General features: G+C 53.8%; 1 protein-coding gene across 1 annotated transcript; it reads left to right on the top strand.

Moving 5' to 3' along the window:
* The first annotated feature begins 168 nt into the window (after positions 1-168).
* On the top strand, positions 169-18,067 carry syngr2b (synaptogyrin 2b). The gene is made up of 5 exons (XM_052528894.1): positions 169-490; positions 10,281-10,413; positions 14,813-14,917; positions 15,202-15,338; positions 16,500-18,067. The coding sequence occupies exons 1-5, from the start codon at positions 371-373 to the stop codon at positions 16,740-16,742; spliced, it is 738 nt and encodes a 245-aa protein (XP_052384854.1). The 5' UTR covers positions 169-370; the 3' UTR covers positions 16,743-18,067.
* The last annotated feature ends 1,090 nt before the right edge of the window (positions 18,068-19,157 follow it).

Raw genomic sequence — 19,157 nt, 5'->3', positions numbered from 1 at the left:
GGAGATGTCCATTGCTACAAGACAGACAAATACAAAATATTTTTGTTGAATAAAAGTGGATAGATAATTATGACGTCTTCTGTCTGCGACGTCACAAAGAGAACCATATGACCATGTTTATGACCAAGTGAGCCGCATCGTATCAATATTGTTCACTTTTGTGGGAAATTACATTTTCACGACGGTCCCTTGGGAGAAAGCACGCCACGCCACGTACGTCGTTGTAGGCGTCCTTTTACTTTCAGGAAAGTCGTTGGCGAGAAAACAAGAAGGCGGTTGGTAGTCTAGCGATCTGTGTGTTACAAGGAAGATCCGTGGCTAAATCAACGGCTGCTTGTCTTGTGACCTGTGCTGAAGTTGAGCGACAGAGATGGAGGAGACCGGGGGAGTTGGTGGCGCTAGTGCGTACGGAGCTTCGCTCGCAGGCGGTGGCTTCGACTTTCACAAGTTTGCTAAACAACCGCACACTATCGTGCGCTTCTTGAGTTGGGTGAGTTTGACAAGGCAAGGAACACCGAGAGTAATAACGGGAGTTACTTATTGACTAAAATGTTTCAAGGAAGTTGAGCAGAGGCTTAACGTTAAGACATTGTCTAACGTCACCTGTCACTTTGTCTTTGGATAATATCTAACGCAACTGAGCGAACTATGCCGTTTGTGTTAAATGTTGATCGGATCATCCCGAATATATATTTTTACCACAGATGGCCCTCTAATTGCATATTAGCCAATGTGTTATTGTCGACTCGTATTCCTCTTGATAGATGTATAATGTTACAGTTGATGTCACGACACTGCAAAGTACAGCTGCTCACGCGGACGTGCGACTGTTGACAACAACAATCAGGATACTATTGAAGCGATAATGGAGGGGGGTTGGTTATTTGATGTGCCCAGGCTACACTTCCAACCAGGCTTACATGGAGCTTCATGGTCAGTCCATATGCATGACATGACACAATGTGTTGAAGATGTTACCCCCCCACACACTGAGGGGAACTAGTCCCCATGTGATGCCTGCTGCTGTTATTGTTTAGAAACACCACGCAGAAGTATATATATATCAGACTTAAAGGAGTCACACAGCTGGAACCAGGCTGAAGGGAAACGTAGTGAACACGGTGTGTTTCCATGGTCTGATACAGGTGAGGTTATAGGACAAAGGACCTAATGGGACAACAGCCTAAAGTAGCCTAAACACATGGACACTTCTGCCTTCTGAGATACCAGGGCCTGTTTGTCCAATAATGACAATCACACACACATTCAACTCTGAGAAAAATCGTTCCCCCTCAACATTAGGCCTATTGTTTGACATAGGAAAAGACGTGTTCATATAGCAGTGAGTGGTAGCAGCACACACTGCCTGACCATTTGGGTTGGTCATCAACAGTCATGTTGTAATGTCATGTTGATCCACCAGAAGGCAGTGAGAGGGACTTTCCAAAGAGGAAGAGAGAGAGGCCCAGTTAGTCGGTCTGTGGTCTGATAGGTCTAATGGTAGAGATTGTAATTTTAGGGATCTTCCTGGTTTGATTGGTCCATTGGGTTTGAGGAAGTCCAAAAAATGTTGTGTGGGTGCGACATCTATCTACTTTTCAGATGCCCCTAGGCCCTGTTCAATAATATCTAACCAAGACCAGATGCCCCTAGGCCCTGTTCAATAATATCTAACCAAGACCAGATGCCCCTAGGCCCTGTTCAATAATATCTAACCAAGACCAGATGCCCCTAGGCCCTGTTCAATAATATCTAACCAAGACCAGATGCCCCTAGGCCCTGTTCAATAATATCTAACCAAGACCAGATGCCCCTAGGCCCTGTTCAATAATATCTAACCAAGACCAGATGCCCCTAGGCCCTGTTCAATAATATCTAACCTCAGGTCTTGTAGCTACATACCACCAAGATGTCTGTTGCTCAAACAGTCTCCTCCATACAGAGACATACACATAACAGATAACACGAGAGCCACACGGTGTAAATTGTCAGTGTAGTTGGCCTATAAGCCTGTAAGCCTGAGCAGTGTAGCGCACCAACATGTAAACAGTGTAACACAGTAGGGTCTGTGACTCAAATGGCATCCTATTGCCTATATAGTGTACTACTTTTGATCAGGGCCCATGGAGCTCTGGTCAAAAGAAGTGCCCTATGTAGTGAATAGGTAGCCATTTGGGACACTCCCTAGGTCTGGACATAATGTGCTGTCTGTCGACACAACCACTTCTCCTCCCTGCTTCCTAGTGGTGGGGGCAGATGGGAGGTAAGGTGATACCCCATCTAGCCCCCCTCCCTCCAGTGCTCTCTCTGGCAGTTTCTTCCATGACCCTCTCATATCCAGTGGAACACACACTCGTCATCGCATACTCACTCACTCACTCACTCACTCACTCACTCACTCACTCACTCACTCACTCACTCACTCACTCTCTCACTCTCTCACTCTCTCACTCACACACACACACACACACACACACACACACACACACACACACACACACACACACACACACACACCATTGTTGTATGACATGGCGTAAGGAAATAACATGGGTTATCATCTGTTGGTGCTCTCACACTGTTTCCTTTGTTTCTGTCTCTTCCATCACTCTTCCTTTCCCCAGTCAGCATTCTCTCTCTCTCTCTCTCTCTCTCTCTCTCTCTCCTGTTGCATATTCTCTCTCTCTCTCTCTGCTGTTGCATATTCTCTCTCTCTCTCTCTCTCTCTCTCTCTCTGCTGTTGCATATTCTCTCTCTCTCTCTCTGCTGTTGCATATTCTCTCTCTCTCTCTCTCTCTCTCTTTGTTGTTGAATTCTCTGTCTTCCCCAGTCAGCATTCTCTCTCTCTCTCTCTCTCTGTTGTTGAATTCTCTGTCTTCCCAAAGTCAGCATTCTCTCTCTCTCTCTCTCTCTCTCTCTCTCTCTTCTCTCTCTCTCTCATCTCTGTTACTCTCACTTCAGTTCTCTCTTTGGTTTTCTGTTGTCCTAACGAACACGACCCTGGTGTTGGCATCAGGCCCTAGTTTTTCTGTTCTCACAGTCATTGGACTGGAAAAAGAGAGAGCCCAAGTGGATGATGTCGCCTGTTAGAATATCTTTCAGAAGACCTCTCATCTCCTCTCATTGTACGTTTCAACTGGCCCCGTCGGTGATAGATGACTGGAGGGAAAAACGAGGCCCCGTCGTTGCGGGAGGGAGGAACGAGGCCCCGTCGTTGCGGGAGGGAGAAACGAGGCCCCGTCGTTGCGGGAGGGAGGAACGAGGCCCCCCCCGTCGTTGCGGGAGGGAGGAACGAGGCCCCCCCCGTCGTTGCGGGAGGGAGGGAGGAACGAGGCCCCCGTCGTTGAGGGAGAAACGAGGCCCCGTCGTTGAGGGAGGGAGAAACGAGGCCCCGTCGTTGAGGGAGGGAGAAACGAGGCCCCCCGTCGTTGAGGGAGGGAGGGAGAGAAACGAGGCCCCGTCGTTGAGGGAGGGAGGGAGTAACGAGGCCCCGTCGTTGAGGGAGGGAGGGAGTAACGAGGCCCCGTCGTTGAGGGAGGGGGGAGAAACGAGGCCCCGTCGTTGAGGGGGGAGGGAGTAACGAGGCCCCGTCGTTGAGGGAGGGAGAAACGAGGCCCCGTCGTTGAGGGGGGAGGGAGTAACGAGGCCCCGTCGTTGAGGGAGGGAGAAACGAGGCCCCGTCGTTGAGGGGGGGGAGGGAGAAACGAGGCCCCGTCGTTGAGGGGGAGGGAGAAACGAGGCCCCGTCGTTGAGGGAGGGAGGGAATATCGAGGCCCCCGTTGAGGGGAGGGAGGAGAAACGAGGCCCCGTCGTTGAGGGAGGGAGAAACGAGGCCCCGTCGTTGAGGGAGGGAGAAACGAGGCCCCCTCGTTGAGGGGGAGGGAGAAACGAGGCCCCGTCGTTGAGGGGGGAGGGAGAAACGAGGCCCCGTCGTTGAGGGGGGAGGAGAAACGAGGCCCCGTCGTTGAGGGGGGAGGGAGAAACGAGGCCCCCTCGTTGAGGGAGGGAGGGAGTAACAGGCCCCCTCGTTGAGGGAGGGAGGGAGAAACGAGGCCCCGTCGTTGAGGGAGGGAGGGAGTAACGAGGCCCCGTCGTTGAGGGAGGGAGGGAGTAACGAGGCCCCGTCGTTGAGGGAGGGAGGGAGTAACGAGGCCCCCTCGTTGAGGAGGGAGTAACGAGGCCCCGTCGTGGGAGGGAGGGAGAAACGAGGCCCCGTCGTTGAGGGAGGGAGGGAGAAACGAGGCCCCGTCGTTGAGGGAGGGAGGGAGAAACGAGGCCCCGTCATTGAGGGAGGGAGAAACGAGGCCCCGTCGTTGAGGGAGGGAGGGAGTAACGAGGCCCCGTCGTTGAGGGAGGGGGAGAAACGAGGCCCCGTCGTTGAGGGGGGGGAGTAACGAGGCCCCGTCGTTGAGGAGGGAGGGAGAAACGAGGCCCCGTCGTTGAGGGGGGAGGGAGAAACGAGGCCCCGTCGTTGAGGGGGGAGGGAGAAACGAGGCCCCGTCGTTGAGGGAGGGAGGGAGAAACGAGGCCCCGTCGTTGAGGGAGGGAGGGAGAAACGAGGCCCCGTCGTTGAGGGAGGGAGGGAGAAACGAGGCCCCGTCGTTGAGGGAGGGAGGGAGAAACGAGGCCCCCTCGTTGAGGGAGGGAGAAACGAGGCCCCGTCGTTGAGGGAGGGAGGGAGCAACGAGGCCCCGTCGTTGAGGGAGGGAGGGAGTAACGAGGCCCCGTCGTTGAGGGAGGGAGGGAGAAACGAGGCCCCGTCGTTGAGGGAGGGAGGGAGTAACGAGGCCCCGTCGTTGAGGGAGGGAGGGAGAAACGAGGCCCCGTCGTTGAGGGGGAGGGAGAAACGAGGCCCCGTCGTTGAGGGAGGGAGAAACGAGGCCCCGTCGTTGAGGGAGGGAGGAACGAGGCCCCGTCGTTGAGGGAGGGAGGGAGGAACGAGGCCCCGTCGTTGAGGGAGGGAGGAACGAGGCCCCGTCGTTGAGGGAGGGAGGAACGAGGCCCCGTCGTTGAGGGAGGGAGAAACGAGGCCCCGTCGTTGAGGGAGGGAGAAACGAGGCCCCGTCGTTGAGGGAGGGAGGGAGAAACGAGGCCCCGTCGTTGAGGGGGGGAGGGAGAAACGAGGCCCCGTCGTTGAGGGAGGGAGGGAGAAACGAGGCCCCGTCGTTGAGGGGAGGGAGAAACGAGGCCCCGTCGTTGAGGGAGGGAGAAACGAGGCCCCGTCGTTGAGGGGGGAGGGAGGAACGAGGCCCCGTCGTTGAGGGGGGAGGGAGAAACGAGGCCCCGTCGTTGCGGGAGGGAGGAACGAGGCCCCGTCGTTGCGGGAGGGAGACACGAGGCCCCGTCGTTGCGGGAGGGAGACACGAGGCCCCGTCGTTGCGGGAGGGAGAAACGAGGCCCCGTCGTTGCGGGAGGGAGAAACGAGGCCCCGTCGTTGCGGGAGGGAGGAACGAGGCCCCGTCGTTGCGGGAGGGAGGAACGAGGCCCCGTCGTTGCGGGAGGGAGGAACGAGGCCCCGTCGTAGCGGGAGGGAGGAACGAGGCCCCGTCGTTGAGGGAGGGAGGAACGAGGCCCCGCCGTTGCGGGAGGGAGGAACGAGGCCCCGCCGTTGCGGGAGGGAGGAACGAGGCCCCGTCGTTGCGGGGAGGGAGGAACGAGGCCCCTGTCGTTGAGGGAGGGAGGGAGGAACGAGGCCCCGTCGTTGAGGGAGAAACGAGGCCCCGTCGTTGAGGGAGGGAGAAATGAGGCCCCGTCGTTGAGGGAGGGAGAAACGAGGCCCCGTCGTTGAGGGAGGGAGGGAGAAACGAGGCCCCGTCGTTGAGGGAGGGAGGGAGAAACGAGGCCCCGTCGTTGAGGAGGGAGGGAGAAACGAGGCCCCGTCGTTGAGGGGGGAGGGAGAAACGAGGCCCCGTCGTTGAGGGGGGAGGGAGAAACGAGGCCCCGTCGTTGAGGGGGAGGGAGAAACGAGGCCCCGTCGTTGAGGGAGGGAGGGAGTAACGAGGCCCCTCGTTGAGGGAGGGAGGGAGAAAAGAGGCCCCGTCGTTGAGGGGGAGGGAGGGAGAACGAGGCCCCCTCGTTGAGGGAGGGAGAAACGAGGCCCCGTCGTTGAGGGAGGGAGGGAGTAACGAGGCCCCGTCGTTGAGGGAGGGAGGGAGTAACGAGGCCCCGTCGTTGAGGGAGGGAGAAACGAGGCCCCGTCGTTGAGGGAGGGAGGGAGTAACGAGGCCCCGTCGTTGAGGGAGGGAGGGAGAAACGAGGCCCCGTCGTTGAGGGAGGGAGTAACGAGGCCCCGTCGTTGAGGGAGGGAGAAACGAGGCCCCGTCGTTGAGGGAGGGAGGAACGAGGCCCCGTCGTTGAGGGAGGGAGGGAGGAACGAGGCCCCGTCGTTGAGGGGAGGGAGGGAGAAACGAGGCCCCGTCGTTGAGGGAGGGAGAAACGAGGCCCCGTCGTTGAGGGAGGGAGAAACGAGGCCCCGTCGTTGAGGGAGGGAGAAACGAGGCCCCGTCGTTGAGGGAGGGAGGGAGAAACGAGGCCCCGTCGTTGAGGGGGGAGGGAGAAACGAGGCCCCGTCGTTGAGGGAGGGAGGGAGAAACGAGGCCCCGTCGTTGAGGGGGAGGGAGAAACGAGGCCCCGTCGTTGAGGGGGGAGGGAGAAACGAGGCCCCGTCGTTGCGGGAGGGAGAAACGAGGCCCCGTCGTTGCGGGGAGGGAGGAACGAGGCCCCGTCGTTGCGGGAGGGAGGAACGAGGCCCCGTCGTTGCGGGAGGGAGACACGAGGCCCCGTCGTTGCGGGAGGGAGGAACGAGGCCCCGTCGTTGAGGGGGGGAGAAACGAGGCCCCGTCGTTGCGGGAGGGAGGAACGAGGCCCCGTCGTTGCGGGAGGGAGGAACGAGGCCCTGTCGTTGCGGGGAGGGAGGAACGAGGCCCCGTCGTTGAGGGAGGGAGGGAGGAACGAGGCCCCGTCGTTGAGGGAGGGAGGGAGAAACGAGGCCCCGTCGTTGAGGGAGGGAGAAACGAGGCCCCGTCGTTGAGGGAGGGAGAAACGAGGCCCCGTCGTTGAGGGAGGGAGGGAGTAACGAGGCCCCGTCGTTGAGGGAGGGGGAGAAACGAGGCCCCGTCGTTGAGGGGGAGGGAGGAACGAGGCCCCGTCGTTGAGGGGGAGGGAGAAACGAGGCCCCGTCGTTGAGGGGGAGGGAGGAACGAGGCCCCGTCGTTGAGGGGGGGAGAAACGAGGCCCCGTCGTTGAGGGAGGGAGGGAGTAACGAGGCCCCCTCGTTGAGGGAGGGAGGGAGAACGAGGCCCCCTCGTTGAGGGAGGGAGAACGAGGCCCCTCGTTGAGGGAGGGAGAAACGAGGCCCCGTCGTTGAGGGAGGGAGAAACGAGGCCCCGTCGTTGCGGGAGGGAGAAACGAGGCCCCGTCGTTGCGGGAGGGAGAAACGAGGCCCCGTCGTTGCGGGAGGGAGAACGAGGCCCCGCCGTTGCGGGAGGGAGAACGAGGCCCCGCCGTTGCGGGAGGGAGGAACGAGGCCCCGCCGTTGCGGGAGGGAGGAACGAGGCCCCGCCGTTGCGGGAGGGAGGAACGAGGCCCCGTCGTTGCGGGGAGGGAGGAACGAGGCCCCGTCGTTGAGGGAGGGAGGGAGGAACGAGGCCCCCGTCGTTGAGGGAGGGAGGGAGGAACGAGGCCCCGTCGTTGAGGGAGAAACGAGGCCCCGTCGTTGAGGGAGGGAGAAACGAGGCCCCGTCGTTGAGGGAGGGGGAGGGAGAAACGAGGCCCCGTCGTTGAGGGAGGGAGAAACGAGGCCCCGTCGTTGAGGGAGGGAGAAACGAGGCCCCGTCGTTGAGGGAGGGAGGGAGTAACGAGGCCCCGTCGTTGAGGGAGGGGGAGAAACGAGGCCCCGTTGTTGAGGGGGGGGAGGGAGTAACGAGGCCCCGTCGTTGAGGGAGGGAGAAACGAGGCCCCTTCGTTGAGGGGGAGGGAGAAACGAGGCCCCGTCGTTGAGGGGGGAGGGAGAAACGAGGCCCCGTCGTTGCGGGAGGGAGAAACGAGGCCCCGTCGTTGCGGGAGGGAGGAACGAGGCCCCGTCGTTGCGGGAGGGAGAAACGAGGCCCCGTCGTTGCGGGAGGGAGGAACGAGGCCCCGTCGTTGCGGGAGGGAGAAACGAGGCCCCGTCGTTGGGGAGGGAGGAACGAGGCCCCGTCCGCGGGAGGAAGGAACGAGGCCCCGTCGTTGCGGGAGGGAGGAACGAGGCCCCCCCGTCGTTGCGGGAGGGAGGAACGAGGCCCCCCCGTCGTTGCGGGAGGGAGGAACGAGGCCCCGTCGTTGCGGGGGGAGGAACGAGGCCCCGTCGTTGAGGGAGGGAGGGAGGAACGAGGCCCCCGTCGTTGAGGGAGAAACGAGGCCCCGTCGTTGAGGGAGGGAGAAACGAGGCCCCGTCGTTGAGGGAGGGAGAAACGAGGCCCCGTCGTTGAGGGAGGGAGAAACGAGGCCCCGTCGTTGAGGGAGGGAGGGAGAAACGAGGCCCCGTCGTTGAGGGAGGGAGGGAGAAACGAGGCCCCGTCGTTGAGGGGGAGGGAGAAACGAGGCCCCGTCGTTGAGGGAGGGAGAAACGAGGCCCCGTCGTTGAGGGGAGGGAGGGAGTAACGAGGCCCCGTCGTTGAGGGAGGGAGAAACGAGGCCCCGTCGTTGAGGGGGGGAGGGAGTAACGAAACCCCGTCGTTGAGGGAGGGAGAAACGAGGCCCCGTCGTTGAGGGGGGAGGGAGAAACGAGGCCCCGTCGTTGAGGGGGGAGGGAGAAACGAGGCCCCGTCGTTGAGGGAGGGAGGGAGAACGAGGCCCCCTCGTTGAGGGAGGGAGGGAGAAACGAGGCCCCCTCGTTGAGGGAGGGAGAAACGAGGCCCCGTCGTTGAGGGAGGGAGGGAGAACGAGGCCCCCTCGTTGAGGGAGGGAGAAACGAGGCCCCGTCGTTGCGGGAGGGAGGAACGAGGCCCCGTCGTTGCGGGAGGGAGGAACGAGGCCCCGTCGTTGCGGGAGGGAGGAACGAGGCCCCGTCGTTGCGGGAGGGAGGGAGGAACGAGGCCCCGTCGTTGCGGGGAGGGAGGAACGAGGCCCCGTCGTTGCGGGAGGGAGGAACGAGGCCCCGTCGTTGAGGGAGGGAGGGAGGAACGAGGCCCCCGTCGTTGAGGGAGGGAGGGAGGAACGAGGCCCCGTCGTTGAGGGAGAAACGAGGCCCCGTCGTTGAGGGAGGGAGAAACGAGGCCCCGTCGTTGAGGGAGGGAGGGAGAAACGAGGCCCCGTCGTTGAGGGAGGGAGAAACGAGGCCCCGTCGTTGAGGGGGGGAGAAACGAGGCCCCGTCGTTGAGGGAGGGAGGAGTAACGAGGCCCCGTCGTTGAGGGAGGGGGAGAAACGAGGCCCCGTCGTTGAGGGGGGAGGGAGAAACGAGGCCCCGTCGTTGAGGGAGGGAGAAACGAGGCCCCGTCGTTGAGGGGGGGGAGAAACGAGGCCCCGTCGTTGAGGGGGAGGGAGAAACGAGGCCCCGTCGTTGAGGGAGGGAGGGAGAAACGAGGCCCCGTCGTTGAGGGAGGGAGAAACGAGGCCCCGTCGTTGAGGGAGGGAGAAACGAGGCCCCGTCGTTGAGGGAGGGAGGGAGGAACGAGGCCCCGTCGTTGAGGGAGGGAGGGGGAGTAACGAGGCCCCGTCGTTGAGGGAGGGAGGGAGAAACGAGGCCCCGTCGTTGAGGGAGGGAGGGAGAAACGAGGCCCCGTCGTTGAGGGAGGGAGGGAGGGAGAAACGAGGCCCCGTCGTTGAGGGGGAGGGAGAAACGAGGCCCCGTCGTTGAGGGAGGGAGAAACGAGGCCCCGTCGTTGAGGGAGGGAGGAACGAGGCCCCGTCGTTGAGGGAGGGAGGGAGAAACGAGGCCCCGTCGTTGAGGGAGGGAGAAACGAGGCCCCGTCGTTGAGGGAGGGAGAAACGAGGCCCCGTCGTTGAGGGAGGGAGGGAGAAACGAGGCCCCGTCGTTGAGGGGGGGGGAGGGAGAAACGAGGCCCCGTCGTTGAGGGAGGGAGAAACGAGGCCCCGTCGTTGAGGGGGAGGGAGAAACGAGGCCCCGTCGTTGAGGGAGGGAGAAACGAGGCCCCGTCGTTGAGGGAGGGAGAAACGAGGCCCCGTCGTTGAGGGAGGGAGAACGAGGCCCCGTCGTTGAGGGACGACTAGATGGATAAATAAACATGCAGGTCACAGTGAAAACAGTCAATTTGAAACTTTCCTCTCTTCCTCTTCTTAGATTTTTTCCATCGTGGTCTTCTCCTGCATCACGGCGGAGGGATTTGTCAACAGATCGCACAGTCCCGACGCGCATTGCGTCTTCAACCAGAATGACTCGGCGTGTCACTACGCTGTGGGCATCGGTGTCATAGGTAAGTAGTCTAGTGGTTCTGGGTTACAGGTTCTAATCCCAGGGCTGACTGAGAAAATGCTGTTGGGTGAAGTCCCCTCCAGATGCTGATCTTGGGACAGTTAAGCATTTCCCCCACTAATAGTTACGATTGGGGAAGGGAAGCTGATCCTAGATCTGTGCCTAGGGGGAAACCACCTTTTGAGTGGGAGAATCTGTTCGGGGCCAGGTAGCAAACCGGATCAGAGATGGCATCTCCCGCCGTTGTGTCCTGGGTTCAGATAACAGAAAAATTATTGTGACAATCGACAATAGAAAGTAGAAAGTATCTCTTTATGCAGAGCTATGGTGTAGTGGTAACATCTCATCATACGACTCCCCTCAGGAGGCTGGGGTTGATTCCTTGTCTCATCATACGACTCCCCTCAGGAGACTGGGGTTGATTCCTTGTCTCATAATACGACTCCCCTCAGGAGACTGGGGTTGATTCCTTGTCTCATAATACGACTCCCCTCAGGAGACTGGGGTTGATTCCTTGTCTCATAATACGACTCCCCTCAGGAGACTGGGGTTGATTCCTTGTCTCATAATACGACTCCCCTCAGGAGACTGGGGTTGATTCCTTGTCTCATCATACGACTCCCCTCAGGAGACTGGGGTTGATTCCTTATCTCATAATACGACTCCCCTCAGGAGACTGGGGTTGATTCCTTATCTCATAATACGACTCCCCCAGGAGACTGGGGTTGATTCCTTATCTCATAATACGACTCCCCTCAGGAGACTGGGGTTGATTCCTTGTCTCATCATACGACTCCCCTCAGGAGACTGGGGTTGATTCCTTATCTCATAATACGACTCCCCTCAGGAGACTGGGGTTGATTCCTTGTCTCATAATACGACTCCCCTCAGGAGACTGGGGTTGATTCCTTGTCTCATCATACGACTCCCTCAGGAGACTGGGGTTGATTCCTTGTCTCATAATACGACTCCCCCAGGAGACTGGGGTTGATTCCTTGTCTCATAATACGACTCCCCCAGGAGACTGGGGTTGATTCCTTGTCTCATAATACGACTCCCCTCAGGAGACTGGGGTTGATTCCTTGTCTCATCATACGACTCCCCTCAGGAGACTGGGGTTGATTCCTTATCTCATAATACGACTCCCCTCAGGAGACTGGGGTTGATTCCTTATCTCATAATACGACTCCCCAGGAGACTGGGGTTGATTCCTTATCTCATAATACGACTCCCCTCAGGAGACTGGGGTTGATTCCTTGTCTCATAATACGACTCCCCTCAGGAGACTGGGGTTGATGCCTTGTCTCATAATACGACTCTCCTCAGGAGACTGGGGTTGATTCCTTGTCTCATAATACGACCCCCTCAGGAGACTGGGGTTGATTCCTTGTCTCATAATACGACTCCCCTCAGGAGACTGGGGTTGATTCCTTATCTCATAATACGACTCCCCTCAGGAGACTGGGGTTGATTCCTTATCTCATAATACGACTCTCCTCAGGAGACTGGGGTTGATTCCTTGTCTCATAATACGACTCCCTCAGGAGACTGGGGTTGATTCCTTGTCTCATAATACGACTCCCTCAGGAGACTGGGGTTGATTCCTTGTCTCATAATACGACTCCCCTCAGGAGACTGGGGTTGATTCCTTGTCTCATAATACGACTCCCCTCAGGAGACTGGGGTTGATTCCTTGTCTCATAATACGACTCCCCTCAGGAGACTGGGGTTGATGCCTTGTCTCATAATACGACTCCCCTCAGGAGACTGGGGTTGATTCCTTGTCTCATAATACGACTCCCCTCAGGAGACTGGGGTTGATTCCTTGTCTCATAATACGACTCCCCTCAGGAGACTGGGGTTGATTCCTTGTCTCATAATACGACTCCCCTCAGGAGACTGGGGTTGATTCCTTGTCTCATAATACGACTCCCCTCAGGAGACTGGGGTTGATTCCTTGTCTCATCATACGACTCCCCTCAGGAGGCTGGGGTTGATTCCTTGTCTCATCATACGACTCCCCTCAGGAGACTGGGGTTGATTCCTTGTCTCATAATACGACTCCCCCAGGAGACTGGGGTTGATTCCTTGTCTCATCATACGACTCCCCCCAGGAGACTGGGGTTGATTCCTTGTCTCATCATACGACTCCCCTCAGGAGACTGGGGTTGATTCCTTATCTCATAATACGACTCCCCTCAGGAGACTGGGGTTGATTCCTTGTCTCATCATACGACTCCCCTCAGGAGACTGGGGTTGATTCCTTATCTCATAATACGACTCCCCCAGGAGACTGGGGTTGATTCCTTGTCTCATAATACGACTCCCCAGGAGACTGGGGTTGATTCCTTGTCTCATAATACGACTCCCTCAGGAGGCTGGGGTTGATTCCTTGTCTCATCATACGACTCCCCTCAGGAGGCTGGGGTTGATTCCTTGTCTCATAATACGACTCCCCCAGGAGACTGGGGTTGATTCCTTGTCTCATAATACGACTCCCCCAGGAGACTGGGGTTGATGCCTTGTCTCATCATACGACTCCCCTCAGGAGGCTGGGGTTGATTCCTTGTCTCATAATACGACTCCCTCAGGAGGCTGGGGTTGATTCCTTGTCTCATCATACGACTCCCCTCAGGAGACTGGGGTTGATTCCTTATCTCATAATACGACTCCCCCAGGAGACTGGGGTTGATTCCTTGTCTCATAATACGACTCCCCCAGGAGACTGGGGTTGATTCCTTGTCTCATAATACGACTCCCCCTCAGGAGACTGGGGTTGATTTCTTGTCTCATAATAGGAGACGACTCCCTCAGGAGGCTGGGGTTGATTCCTTGTCTCATAATACGACTCCCTCAGGAGACTGGGGTTGATTCCTTGTCTCATAATACACTCCCCCAGGAGACTGGGGTTGATGCCTTGTCTCATCATACGACTCCCCTCAGGAGGCTGGGGTTGATTCCTTGTCTCATAATACGACTCCCCAGGAGACTGGGGTTGATTCCTTGTCTCATAATACGACTCCCCTCAGGAGACTGGGGTTGATTCCTTGTCTCATAATACGACTCCCCTCAGGAGACTGGGGTTGATTCTTGTCTCATAATACGACTCCCCTCAGGAGACTGGGGTTGATTCCTTGTCTCATAATACGACTCCCCTCAGGAGACTGGGGTTGATTCCTTGTCTCATCATACGACTCCCCTCAGGAGACTGGGGTTGATTCCTTGTCTCATAATAGGAGACTGGGGCTGATGCGACTCCCCTCAGGAGACTGGGGTTGATTCCTTGTCTCATCATACGACTCCCCCAGGAGGCTGGGGTTGATTCCTTGTCTCATCATACGACTCCCCTCAGGAGACTGGGGTTGATGCCTTGTCTCATAATACGACTCCCCAGGAGGCTGGGGTTGATTCCTTGTCTCATAATACGACTCCCCTCAGGAGGCTGGGGTTGATTCCTTGTCTCATCATACGACTCCCCTCAGGAGACTGGGGTTGATTCCTTGTCTCATCATACGACTCCCCTCAGGAGGCTGGGGTTGATTCCTTGTCTCATCATACGACTCCCCTCAGGAGACTGGGGTTGATTCCTTGTCTCATAATACGACTCCCCTCAGGAGACTGGGGTTGATTCCTTGTCTCATAATACGACTCCCCTCAGGAGACTGGGGTTGATTCCTTGTCTCATAATACGACTCCCCTCAGGAGACTGGGGTTGATTCCTTGTCTCATAATACGACTCCCCTCAGGAGACTGGGGTTGATTCCTTGTCTCATAATACGACTCCCCTCAGGAGACTGGGGTTGATTCCTTGTCTCATCATACGACTCCCCTCAGGAGACTGGGGTTGATTCCTTGTCTCATCATACGACTCCCCTCAGGAGGCTGGGGTTGATTCCTTGTCTCATAATACGACTCCCCTCAGGAGACTGGGGTTGATTCCTTGTCTCATAATACGACTCCCCTCAGGAGACTGGGGTTGATTCCTTGTCTCATCATACGACTCCCCTCAGGAGACTGGGGTTGATTCCTTGTCTCATCATACGACTCCCCTCAGGAGGCTGGGGTTGATTCCTTGTCTCATCATACGACTCCCCTCAGGAGACTGGGGTTGATTCCTTGTCTCATAATACGACTCCCCTCAGGAGACTGGGGTTGATTCCTTGTCTCATCATACGACTCCCCTCAGGAGACTGGGGTTGATTCCTTGTCTCATCATACGACTCCCCTCAGGAGACTGGGGTTGATTCCTTGTCTCATCATACGACTCCCCTCAGGAGACTGGGGTTGAAACCCTGCATCCTTCCTGTTTCTCCCACTTGCCTGACTCACCACCTCGTCTCCTTACTGTCTCAATAAAGTGTTAAAATATATATTTCTAAAGTATCTCTTTATTTCTCCAGCCTTCCTGGCCTGTTTTTTCTTCCTCTTATTGGATGCCTACATGCCGCTGATGAGCAACGCAAAGGAGAGGAAGTACGCTGTCATGGCCGACTTGGGATTCTCAGGTGAGGAGGTGTGTGTGTGGACCTAGGGTTGTGGTGTGAGGAAAGAGCTTCCAGGCACCTGGGTCTTGTTCATCATAGCACCACATGGAAGAAAACGGACTAAAACGGGACGGGACTGCCTGGAACGTACAATAAGAAATGCTTATATATATATATATATATATAAAAATCCCATTGATAAAAGGTTTCATAACGTTTTCAGTTGTGTTCCCTAATGAACGTGACCCTGTAGGTAGTTGTAGTGTAAATATGTATATTCCATGTTTCCTGTCTGTCTGTATCAGTTGTGTGGACGTTCCTGTGGTTCGTGTGTTTCTGCCTCCTGACTAGCCAATGGAGTCGTACGATTGATGTCAGAGGAATCCCCCAGGACGCCGCCCGCTCCGCCATTGCCTTCTCTTTCTTCTCTATCGCCACCTGGGTGAGGAGGACTGTCACTACAGCTGCCTTACTGCCTCTCCTTTACTACAGCTACACTATGGCCTGGTCATAACTTCACCACACTGACTGACCTCTTCAGTAACTGACTGACTCCATTCATTCATTAACTGACTGAATTATTGATTCAGTAACTGACTGAATTATTGATTCATTAACTGACTGAATTATTGATTCATTAACTGACTTGAGTTATTGATTCATTAACTGACTTTAATTATTGATTCATTAACTGACTTGAATTATTGATTCATTAACTGACTTGAGTTATTGATTCATTAACTGACTTGAGTTATTGATTCATTAACTGACTTGAGTTATTGATTCATTAACTGACTTGAGTTATTGATTCATTAACTGACTTGAGTTATTGATTCATTAACTGACTTGAGTTATTGATTCATTAACTGACTTTAATTATTGATTCATTAACTGACTGAATTATTGATTCATTAACTGACTTGAGTTATTGATTCATTAACTGACTTTAATTATTGATTCATTAACTGACTTGAATTATTGATTCATTAACTGACTTGAGTTATTGATTCATTAACTGACTTGAGTTATTGATTCATTAACTGACTTGAGTTATTGATTCATTAACTGACTTGAGTTATTGATTCATTAACTGACTTGAGTTATTGATTCATTAACTGACTTGAGTTATTGATTCATTAACTGACTTGAGTTATTGATTCATTAACTGACTTGAGTTATTGATTCATTAACTGACTTGAGTTATTGATTCATTAACTGACTTTGAGTTATTGATTCATTAACTGACTTGAGTTATTGATTCATTAACTGACTTGAGTTATTGATTCATTAACTGACTTGAGTTATTGATTCATTAACTGACTTGAGTTATTGATTCATTAACTGACTTGAGTTATTGATTCATTAACTGACTTGAGTTATTGATTCATTAACTGACTTGAGTTATTGATTCATTAACTGACTTGAGTTATTGATTCATTAACTGACTTGAGTTATTGATTCATTAACTGACTTGAGTTATTGATTCATTAACTGACTTTGAGTTATTGATTCATTAACTGACTTGAATTATTGATTCATTGACTGACTGATTCATTAACTGACTGATTGAATTCATTAATTGACTCCTCTTTGTCTACAACAGGGAATCCTAACCTACTTCGCTTTGGGGAGATATCGCCGTGGTGTTGCCGATGTCACCCAGAGCATCTATGCCGAGTCTCCGCCGGAGCAGCACACCCCTTACCCTCCGACCTACGCCCCCTCGGCCTACACCCCCACCACCTACTCCCCGTACCCTTCCAGCGCGCCAGACGACTTCCAACAACCCCCCTTCACCCCCAGCACCACCCAACCCCAGGGGGAATACCAACCCCCCAACTACTGAGGGGCTCCGCGGTGAAGTTTCCCCTAGGTACAGATCTAGGATCAGCTTCACTTCCCCCATTCCTAACCTTAACCATTAGTGGGGGAAATGCAAAACTGACCCAAGATCAGTGTCTAGGCCAAGGGGCAATTTCACCATGCCATTACTGGGATAGAATTATGGAGAAAGGAAGTGGAAGCTCCTTATCACCAGACCTGGGTTCAAATACTATTTGAAATATTTGTTTTGCTTTTGTCTGTCTGGAGTGCAAGGTGGGTGGGGTTTTCACTCTGTCAACGTTTATATTGGTTTAATTTGCAACAGGGAAACTGGATGAAAGCACAGACCGATAAAGTATTTGAAATGGTTTTAAATAGTGTTTGAACACAGGTCTGCTCACTACTAATTCAGTGGATGATGTGGTTTAAAGCAGACTTCTACCCTGAGACAGGCGCGGGGGCAAAAGTCAGGTCCTGGTCACGTGACACTGGAGCTCACATGATTTGGGATATGCGAAAAACAGCCAATGAGAGCTCTCGTGGGAGGGGCAAGTGCTTGCTTTAGCTAATCGGTGTGCTTGTCTCCCCCCTCTCTGTTCAGAACTCTAGTCCCCTGCTTCTGTGCTCCAGAAGGAGAATGTGTGTCTGTCAGCGGAGGCTGGTGGGAGGAAGATATAGGAGGACCTGCTCATTGTAATGGCTGGGATGGAATTAATGGATCGGTATCAAATATGGAAACCACATGTTTGACTCGGTTCCATTTATTTCATCCCAGCCATTAGTGAGCCGATCCTCCTATATCTTCCTCCCGCCAGCCTCCTCTGGTGTCTGTACATACTAGATATTCATAGTTGAAACGCCAATTCTTTGAATGGCTGTAGTGTCTTTTAAAAAAAACATTTTATCTTTTTGTTTTCAATTTAGCACAATTATCTTGATGACATGCAAGCACATGTTTTATTCAATGTCAAAAAAGTATGTTTATTTAATTGACCAGTGTATCGTGAGACTACTGAATTCTACAGGATAAGCCAAATGCCCAAGAAAGCCTTACTATTAATGTCCTATGTAAACTGCTGGGTTTTTGTCCCACTTCAGGAGCTGTAAGCAGACTTTGACGGTGTCCCAAATGGCACCCTATTCCCTTTATAGTGCACTACTTTTGACCAGGACCCATAAGGCTCTGGTTAAAAGTAGTGCACTATATATAGGGGATAGGGTGTCATTTAGGATTCAGGCTACAAGTCCTTTCTCATAACTCTTAGACCCTGTCTATCTGATAACAGTCAAGGTAAAGCCATAAAAAGCCAAAGGGAAAAAACACATTAAACCACCCATTGAAAACAAGGCTTGTTTGCTCAACTGATCTGTGTAATATGCATGTTCCTATCTAGTCATTTATGTACTGATTGAGTTTTCAGTCATATTTTATGTCTACTGTCCACAAAAACTATAGCAACTGGATAGGTTGAAACCAGGCTTGTAACCAGGAGATAAATTAGAGTCCCAATTGTCCACCCTTCTCCCAAAGCGTGCACTGCACCGGCTGTGTAGCTCCGGTCCACCAAGTGTGCTTTGGCACTTCATAGAATACTACTTCAAATCATCTGACTGACTTTAAATGTAAGTCATACAGGACTAACTTAAGCACTTGATAACAATACAATACTTGCGATTTCATCAATTGCTTCTTGAAAGTGGCAACCTGCAGATACGTTTTTGGACGTATTAATGATATGTACCAACTGATTCTTGAAGAAGTTATTAGTTATACTTATTCTGCCTCATGAGGTTAGTTCAATTGTTGTACCCCATCAGAACCCAAAATAAGCATTTTTTTTTTACTCCAATGTTTGTAAACAAACACTATTTAGCCTCAACATGGTTAACTAATTTTGATATCATGGATGGTCAGTCCTCGTATCCATAACTCTGAGTTTGAGCCCCGTCCCTCAGCTTTTTACCGAAACGGGTGGGGAGACTGTTATTGTTTCAACTGCTGATTGCTGCTTTTAAAAGATAAGACTGAAAACAGCAGACGTAGAATCCATTAAAGGATAAGACTGAAAACAGGAGATGTAGAATCCATTAAAGGATAAGACTGAAAACAGCAGATGTAGAATCCATTAAAGGATAAGACTGAAAACAGCAGATGTAGAATCCATTAAAGGATAAGACTGAAAACAGCAGACGTAGAATCCATTAAAGGATAAGACTGAAAACAGCAGACGTAGAATCCATTAAAGGATAAGACTGAAAACAGCAGACGTAGAATCCATTAAAGGATAAGACTGAAAACAGCAGATGTAGAATCCATTAAAGGATAAGACTGAAAACAGCAGACGTAGAATCCATTAAAGGATAAGACTGAAAACAGCAGACGTAGAATCCATTAAAGGATAAGACTGAAAACAGCAGACGTAGAATCCATTAAAGG

Source organism: Oncorhynchus keta, chromosome 10 (genome assembly GCF_023373465.1).
Source record: "Oncorhynchus keta strain PuntledgeMale-10-30-2019 chromosome 10, Oket_V2, whole genome shotgun sequence".
In the NCBI taxonomy this organism is placed as follows: domain Eukaryota; kingdom Metazoa; phylum Chordata; class Actinopteri; order Salmoniformes; family Salmonidae; genus Oncorhynchus; species Oncorhynchus keta.
This window is presented reverse-complemented; position numbering and strand designations above follow the sequence as displayed.

Bases quoted from the DNA above. Each gene is read 5' to 3' on its own strand.
- syngr2b (XM_052528894.1), top strand. From the start codon at position 371: ATGGAGGAGACCGGGGGAGTTGGTGGCGCTAGTGCGTACGGAGCTTCG. The intron at 491-10,280 runs GTGAGTTTGACA...TCCTCTTCTTAG, and splicing joins TCGTGCGCTTCTTGAGTTGG to ATTTTTTCCATCGTGGTCTT. The intron at 10,414-14,812 runs GTAAGTAGTCTA...TTATTTCTCCAG, and splicing joins TGTGGGCATCGGTGTCATAG to CCTTCCTGGCCTGTTTTTTC.